Source organism: Spermophilus citellus (assembly GCF_964194105.1).
Source record: "Spermophilus citellus genome assembly, chromosome: 5".
Lineage (NCBI taxonomy): Eukaryota > Metazoa > Chordata > Mammalia > Rodentia > Sciuridae > Spermophilus > Spermophilus citellus.
In genome coordinates this window covers 22,968,722-22,977,204 of record NC_138186.1, presented here as the reverse complement: position 1 = coordinate 22,977,204, position 8,483 = coordinate 22,968,722, and the positions used below count along the sequence as shown (strand labels likewise).

At 39.0% G+C, this 8,483-nt stretch overlaps 1 protein-coding gene across 1 annotated transcript; it reads right to left on the bottom strand.

Annotated features, from left to right (window-relative positions):
• Positions 1 to 661: 661 nt before the first annotated feature.
• Positions 662 to 8,196, bottom strand: LOC308649754 (serpin B9-like). Its single transcript, XM_081295566.1, has 6 exons — positions 8,025 to 8,196; positions 4,571 to 4,708; positions 3,890 to 4,007; positions 2,355 to 2,497; positions 1,882 to 2,031; positions 662 to 1,187 (listed from the first exon to the last, which is right to left on the bottom strand). Exons 1-6 carry the CDS (start codon positions 8,190 to 8,192, stop codon positions 786 to 788), a joined length of 1,119 nt encoding a protein of 372 aa, XP_081151692.1. The 5' UTR covers positions 8,193 to 8,196; the 3' UTR covers positions 662 to 785.
• Between the last annotated feature and the right edge of the window lie 287 nt (positions 8,197 to 8,483).

Here is an 8,483-nt window from a genome sequence, read left to right as displayed (position 1 = left end):
CATGGTAGTTCAAAGCTATTCAACTGTGCAATCTGGTTGTCATAAACACTGTATAAATTGGGGACACACATTAAAGAGCAGGTGTCAAAGGGCCATGACTCTGTCTCCTTGTGTTCCTATTATCTATTGCAATGCAAAACATATATGGTGAATGGTGAATGGTAATGAGAGACCAAATTAAAATAAGCATTAAAGTTTTTTTCTTTTAGTTATAGATGGACATAATATTTTTGTTTTATTTATTTTATTTTTTATGTGGTGTTGAGGGTCTAACCCAATGCCTCACATGTGCTAGACAATTGCTGAACAACTGAGACATACCTCCAGACTAAAGTTTGTTTTCTCTTTAAACTAGAATGGTAGTAACAGTATATACCAGCATTTATTATTATTGAGGCATTCAGGCTAAGGCAGCTGTGTGACAAGTTTGAAGTTCCAAGAAAGCAGGAATTGCATGTGGAATGAGTGAGAATGTGTTTGGGGCCATCTAAGGGAAAGTTTGCAAGCTATCATATGGCCTCTATACGGAACACATCTAAATACAACAGGGAATCAGGATAGCCAATTGGCCATGACCTAGTTCTGTGGTACAAATGAGTGGGCAGTATGGGGGACAGCTCAGTGTGGTGCATCATGAGATCACACTTGCAAGTTGTTTAGAAGGCTTAGGACCCTGCCCTCATTTTTCTACTTGGTGTTCACCTAAAGGCCCATCCTTGTGAACTGTAAAGGGAATTGGGGGACATGAAAAGATGGAAAGTCTCCATGGAGGGGAATTACAACCCTTAGGGACATGAGAACCTGCCACAGAACAGAAGAGTGTTGGTTCTGTTATGCCTAATGAAGAAAAGGAAGGGCTGGTCAGCACAGAACTTTGGTGACCATGATGTGCAGTCAAACACTTCATCTATGTCAGCTGCTGCAGCCTCAGTGCCTTCTTCATTCACCTCCATGACACTCTTGTGCACAACTTTGGATAGACACATGTCTGTCTCAGTTGACATTCCAGAGAAATCAGCCTGGCCATGTTGGAAGGCATCAACCATTCCCAAACGCTGAAGCACAGACTGCATGTCGTAATCCTCCTGCAGTTTAAATCTCGAAAGAAGAACTTCTAATCCAATATTCTGCAAAGAGGCTGCCTTGGTCCAGGCTATGAATTTCTCAAAAGTCAGGTTATTTTCCACCTGAAAGACCAGAATCACAAGTTCATATTCAGACTATGGCACGTATCTAAGGACACACAGACATTTCCTTGAACATTCCATGTTGACTGCCCACACAGGATGGGTAGCTCCTTCAGCTGCCCAGAAGCTTGTGAGAGCTCTGACTTGTTCACCACACCACGTGCAAGCTCATATGTCATTTCCCTGCAGGAAGACTGTGGCTGCCCCTCCTTATCCATCCACTAGCAAAACATGTTTATTTGTGAAAAGCCTCTAGATGAGTCAGTGGTGCTTTTCTAATGGATTTATTGGATTGAAGGAGGCTTAGTTTTAACACAATGAATCATTGCTAGCAAGCAAAAGAGACTGGGAAAGGAAGGGCTCTCAGTGTGAGCCTCTCCAGGACAGGGACATCTGTCTAAGGTGGAATGAGGCACTGTTTGTGGAAACTCATCCTCACAGTTAGGGACCTGAAGAGAGGGAAAGCCCATGGGAGCTGCTCTGCTCACAGAGACCCTTTAGATCATCACAGTGCACTGCTACCATTGAGAGGATGGTTGACTCTCTTTCTATAAGGATCATATCACAAGGAAGCAAGGAGGACTGGGCTATTTGGGCTTTGGGTTGGAGATATTGTGAAAGAAAGGCACAGGGTGTACCCAATTCTTCCCACTGAAATTCTGAGTTCAAAGGTGTGCAGCCCCTCCTGACTCACCACACTAAGGTCCTCATCTGGGAGCAGGACGATCATGCTCAGTGTCTTGCCAGCGTAGGGCAGCTCCACCAACTTTGTCTGGAACTCACTGATGTAGATGTAGTTAAAATTGTCTTCCTGCCACATCATCTGCACTGTCCTTTTCTCCTCCTGAGAAGAATGACTACATGAGCACAATATTTATAACAGTATGAAAAGGGGCAAAAAAGATGTATATATATAATCTTCTTTTTGCTTTCTATGTAAGCAACTTATGTATGAGAGTTCATCAGAGGCAGTTAGAGTGCTAATAGTATGTAAAACATAATAGACAGCAAGTATTATTTATTTGCATCATTTTTTCAATGAGTTTATAATTCATTAAAAGAGATGATAAGTTTGAAATTATGATTAACCACATATACTTTTACAAATTTAAATTTCCTATTCAATTTTTTCATCAGAATAGCATAATTTTTTAAATCTCTCCCTACCTGGTTTACTTTGAAAGCCATTTCTTCCGTGCATGATTTGTCAAATGGCTTGTCCCACTTTCCTTGGAAGTAGATGGCATTGACAAGAACCAGCCTGACCAGCTCATCAATCGAGTTCACTGGTAGCATCTCTGGAATTTTACCTTTGAAGACAAGCACAAACTCTATCAGTTGGTTCTTCTGAATATGTGGTGAATATTTATGACACAATGTCTTGGAGATCCAAAGATTCTGTTTTCAAATGTGCTGAGTTTGGATGATGTGTATAAAAGTAAAAAATCCCAGCTATGAGTGGTATTCATGATGACAGACACTGGAATAGCTACCAAGTTGATGATGGTGAAAGACTTCTAAGTCACTATAGGAAAGCAGGTTGGTACAAATCAGAAACTTGACACCAGGTTGGAGAAGAAGACAAGCAGCAAAGGAGAGAGGGGCTGGGTAGGAGCTGACATTACCTGCTGTGGGTAAGAGCAGTGTCAGGTCTAAGGCCCTGTGGTCAGTCCCAGTTCTAACATTGTACAGCTACCTGGCAACATTCTAGAGGCAGTCAGAATTGAATAGCTCCAGAGCAGGGACATAGGAGGAGTTTCTGGAAACTACAGAAGAGATATTATGATTGCACCCTCCTGGTGCCTGGAATCCCTGGAACAGATAATGATTTGGGTAGGTGAAGGTATGTCCTTCTTTCCCTGTATATCAAGAGGTATAGTTCCAAGGAACTAAGAGCATCCCTGCTAATTTGCTGCCTCTAGAGGGCACAAGAAGAAAAGATTTGAAGAAGAAATAGTGGAATGTACTACCTCTATTTTTTAGTATCACATTTGTTAGCTGAAATAGGGACATTCCTAGTGGTGTGTAAGTGCCTGGATGGTTCAAACATCAAACCATTATTGATCTTGAGAACCAAGGTTAGAGCTTGTCACACTCTAAAACAGAAATGAGTTTGTTTTAACCTCACAAGCAGGGTGTTTTCAATCTGTGGAATGGATCAGTTCTCAGAGAGGCTCTGTAGTTGACTAATCAAATCTAGGCTTCTCAAGTCTTGGGAAGGGCACTTAAATAAGAGATAGGAAAAAAGAAGTAGGTGAACTCATCTTAACATGTAAAAGTGGCAGAAGTGAAGTCCAAACTGACCCCAGGAAGAAGAGGGCCAAGGGCATGACTTGGGAAGATCTGGCCATTGATCTGTTCCCATAGATGACAGGCACCTGCTGTGAGAACAATACAGGCCAGTGACATGTAAAGTATTATATGGGAAATCTGGCTTATGAGTTTCTTTTTATACTTGCATCAGCCACTCTGGCCCTGGAACAACAGACAGCATTAATTGTCTGATTTTGAAAACCTGAGCATTGATCAGATCTTCTGTGAGACACTAAGGTTCACAGGCACCAAGAGGCTCAGCCAGGCAACCTTGCTCTGATGGTTCTGCAACACCAGTGACATTAGCAATGAGGAGAAGAGGTAGAGGGCAGAGGAGAGGAGAACAAGGGGTGGGGTGGGAAGAGAATGAAATAACTTATAATTCTGACCTTTCGTTTCTTTTGAGACCCAAGCATTTATATGCTCCCTGGACTTCTCTGAATCTTTGGTAAAGGACAGCAGCTCCAGCTCCGAGTGGTAGAACTGAAGACAGGACTCCTTAAATGTCTTTGGAGAGAAATAATTCAGGTGGCCAGGTTGCTCAATAAAATGACAGTGAGCTTCAAAGCATTCTGAATGCTAGCTTTAGGCTTTTCTTAAAATTAAAATCATGATCAAATCTTAAGCTACTTAATGGTGAAACATTTTAGTTTGTAAGAGATATTTTCAGAGCCCTGAAAAATCAGAGTTAATAAATGATATTTGAGACATTGCATAAATTGAAATAATATAAGTTATGATTGTAGAATTGGGTTTTTACTAAAAATAGTTTACTGTGAGTTTCTCAAGTTCTCTCAAATATTGTCCTTTTGTTTTTGTATTGTGGATTGAGCTCAGGGCCTTGAGCATGCTAGGCAAATGCTGTACTACTGAGCTATGTCCCAAGGCAGTTCATTTTGTTCTTGAGACAAGGGTGTCACTAGGTTGTCCAAGCTAGTCTCTAACTCTCCATCCTCTTGCCACAGCCTCCCAAATATGCCATACTTCCTGGTCTCTAGAGTCTCTTTTCTGGGTTGTATATCACTAGGTATTTTAAATAAAACTTTTGTTGTTCTGCTGATTCAACTTACTGAGAAGAAATCACAGTTCTCCTCTCCAAAGAGCCTGTTGGCTGTTGTAAGCAAGTACTTTGACCCAGGGTTGTTCATTTGGTTGAGAAGCATCTGGAAGCCCTCATGGATGTCTTCCTCTGTGTTTAAAGACAGTGCCTATCAAGGAATGCAACAAAATTCTCTCAGTTTTGCTCTTGATCTCCACAATAATTTGCAAACTTTTTTTCTCAAATACTGCATAAATTTATCCTTTGAGAGGAAGTTGATTGACATTGAAAAGTGACACTGGTGGGATAGGTGGAGAGAGGGGCCAGGAAACTCCTGAGTAAAAATATGGGTTTGGCACCTGCACAGAACTCTCTGCATAGTTTATAGATGAACAATAGAAAAAAAAATGAAAGGGGCAAGGTAGGTTCAGAAAAGGGACTATTGTTAAATATTGCATCCTATGGACACCATAAATTTGTCAGAAGTAGAGAATAACTTGCCTCTATTTATGTACAAAGTAATGCAGTTCAAACATTAAAATAACTTGCCTCTATTTATTTACAAAGAAGATGCAGTTCAAAAAACTAAAAATCCAAACAAAAATTTGGACAGGAATGCAATCATCATCATAATATTTAAAAGGAAATAAGAGTAAAAAATGAGCAATATGATTAATAAGAATAAATCAGTTCTTGAACAGTACCCTGCACTAAAGGAATATTCAACCAAAGGAGAAACTAAAAGAAATCAAAACCCAGAAATACATAAAAAGACAGGGAACACAAATCATATATCAATGATAATCCTGAATGTTAATGGACTAAACTCATCAATGAAAAGACGTAGATTGGCAGATTGGATTAAAAAGCAAGCCCCAACAATACACTGTCCTCAAGAGATTCACCTTATGGACAAAGATCCACAGGCTGAAGGTGAAAGGATGGGAAAAAAGCTTATCACTCATGGATTCATAAAATGCAGGGGTTTCCATTCTCATCTCAGATAATAATGGCATTTTCCAGTAAATGAATGGGGTTGGAGAATATCATGATAGGCAAAACAATCCAACCCCCCAAAAATCAGAGTTTGAATGTTTTCTCTAATATGAAGATGCTAATTCACAATAAGGCAGGAGCCACTAGAGAAGAATAGTGTTACCTTAGATTATGTAGAGGGAAGTGATGGGACGGAGGGGATTGGATGTGGGAATAGGAAAGATATTAGAATAAAACAGACATTATTACTTTATGTATATATGTGACTGCATAACGAATATGATTCTACAACATTTACACTCAGAAAAATGAGAAATTTTATCTCATCTATGTATGCTATATCAAAGTGAATAAATGCATTCTACTGTCATGTATAATTAAAACAAATTAAAAAATAATTTAAAAATAAACCCAGTACCCTAGAGAGAGATACTATATGTATATTATATGATACTTTATATTTCAATAAAAGTGTCATATTATGTCACAAGAAGAGTTTCATTTGACTCTGAAATACACAAATGACACAATTTATATTCAATAACGTTAGTGATGGAAATATAAAATCAACAACACTACAAATAAAATACCAACAACATGGAAATTAACCTACTAACTAATTATTAAAAAGAATTACTAAAGAAATAACTCTCCTATGTATCAATCAAATAACTAACATCTTGTCTATTTTTCTCTTTCAGATTACTCAGCACTAGCTTTTGACATTGTATAAATAAGTGACAGAACAGCACAACTTTGGGATGCAATCTTAAATGACAGTATTGAAAAAAGCTATAAAACTAAATTTTCTAGAATTTGTAAAATTACTTCCATTTCCCAAATAATTAAATTTAACAACATATATTTTCTCAGTCTTCCAGTTGGTCAAAATACCTGCTTTCTTTGGTAAATATTAGCCAGAAAATAACAAGAAAAGGCTTGTAACCTGGTAAAGATGTACAACCAAATTGCCAAACCTTTGTATCAGCTGGATTGCCCTCTACTGGACTATACAAGGCATTCAGCTAAGAGGTCAATGAGACTTGGTTTGACAAGTTAATTCAACAGAAAAAAATATAAACATATCCCACACAAACTGAAGTTTCCTGAATAAGTTAAAAACAAAAAGAAAGACCTTTTACTAAATTAATTTTTACCATGAAAGAAATTGGCAGAATGCCATTTCCAGAAGTAACCAATTTGAATCCTTTTGAAAAGTGGTAATACAGGTTTATGTAGTTTCAGTCTTTTCAACCTTGGAGGCAGATCTGGAACAACAGTATTAACAGGCAGGAGCAACAGGCGTAACATAATGGCAATCTTTTGTGAATATTTGTGTATTAACATAATCATATTTTTGTTAGTCTATTCACTCTACAGATGTTTTCTTATGCATAAACATGAGTCATAGTGGACATTTGCTAAGTAGCTCATATCTGTTAAGTCTCTTTTCACAACAAGCATTAGAACTTCTTGGAACCATTTCCCCCTGTGAAACACCATTTTGAGTAACAAGTTGTTTTTCCTCTGTAGCTCATGTCCAGGCCTGAGATTTGCAGTAATGTAGGACCAGTTTACCATCACTGCCCAAACATCCCTCATCTGGGGGATAGCAATGGACTATTTCCCATAAGTGAACAACTGTTCCAAGGCTACAAGTTTAAGGAAATTCTTGATGAGGTGAATGAGTCCTTGCATGGTTCAGGTTCTCTCTACAACCCACATTTTGTTTTCATTATAGGGATGCCCCGTATGTAGCCTTTAGTAGGATGTCCATTTTTATATTGGTGTCACTGGAAGGCTCCTCTCCCTGACAAGACTGAAACAGAAGGAGGGGACTGTGGAGTGGCTGTACCTGGGGAGACATCCCTAAGTCCTTCATGCCAGCAGCAGCAGTTGAAGAGAGTTTCCACACTGACCTTGGCGATTCTCAATGAGGTAAACACTAAAAATGTTTCTTTTCTTCTAAAGAATGATTCTCAATAATTATTTAATTTAGAAAATAATATGAATGTTGTATTATCAAACCAAAAATATGATCAAAAAATAGCTAAACACAATCAATTATCTTAATGTTACAAAGGAAATAATGATATAACAAAACTCCTAATGCACAATTTTAGAAAAGGGTGAGAAAAAATTCTGGGAGTTTAGAGAAAAGCACAAAATGCTCAATTAGTTCAAGAACTGATCCTTTCAAAAAAAGCACACGTATCTACCAATATAGGGAGACATTGTAAGAAAAAATTTACAAATACAAGGAATGTTATTAATGAAAAAGAGATTACACAATGACCCCTGCAAGCAAGCCTCACAACATCTCACTGGAGGAAACTCCTCAGCTCTCTCCCTCCCTTCCTCCTGTATCCCCTCCATGAAATGGTCCAGGCTCACCCCTCCTTCCTCAAAAGTTCTGGAAAAACTCAAGGAGGGGATAGGAGACAAGCCTTGCAGACCAGTCCCTCTTTATCGCTGACAGGAAAGCTTACCTGAGCCATCTGGTCTTTGGTGTTCCCCTTTGCCCCCAGGAGCACCATGGCCAAGGCAGAGGAGATGCTCAGGGGAGAAAAAAATACATTTTGTGAAGGTCTGTCTTGACACAGCATCTTCAAAACCTGGATGGCAAAGGTGCCATTTGCTTTTGAAAGAGAATCCATGATGCAGAGTCTGGGGGCAAAGAAGACAGAGAAACACAATGAAATGGGGCTGAGGATACTTTGTGTGCTCTCTGCTTGGCTTTCAATTTTCTTGTGAATTCAGAAAATTTCTGAGTACCAGTGAAAGCCATGGGAGTAGATTAGACATGTGAGGAAGGGGCTGGTGTCTGTAGAATATCAAACTGTCTAGGAAAGGAAGAGCAGAAAAGCATGCATAGGAGAACAGAAGTTGACAGGTCAAAGAAAGAAGAGTGAGTAGTCAAAGCCAGAGCAAGGAGGTGCTGCTTGCAG

Coding starts and splice junctions, on each gene's coding strand:
- LOC308649754 (XM_081295566.1), bottom strand. CDS start 8,192: ATGGATTCTCTTTCAAAAGCAAATGGCACCTTTGCCATCCAGGTTTTG. Junction 2,498..3,889: donor GGTCTCAAAAGAAACGAAAG/GTCAGAATTATA, acceptor TTGTCTTCAAAG/GTAAAATTCCAGAGATGCTA. Junction 1,188..1,881: donor CAGATGAGGACCTTAGTGTG/GTGAGTCAGGAG, acceptor CTGGTCTTTCAG/GTGGAAAATAACCTGACTTT.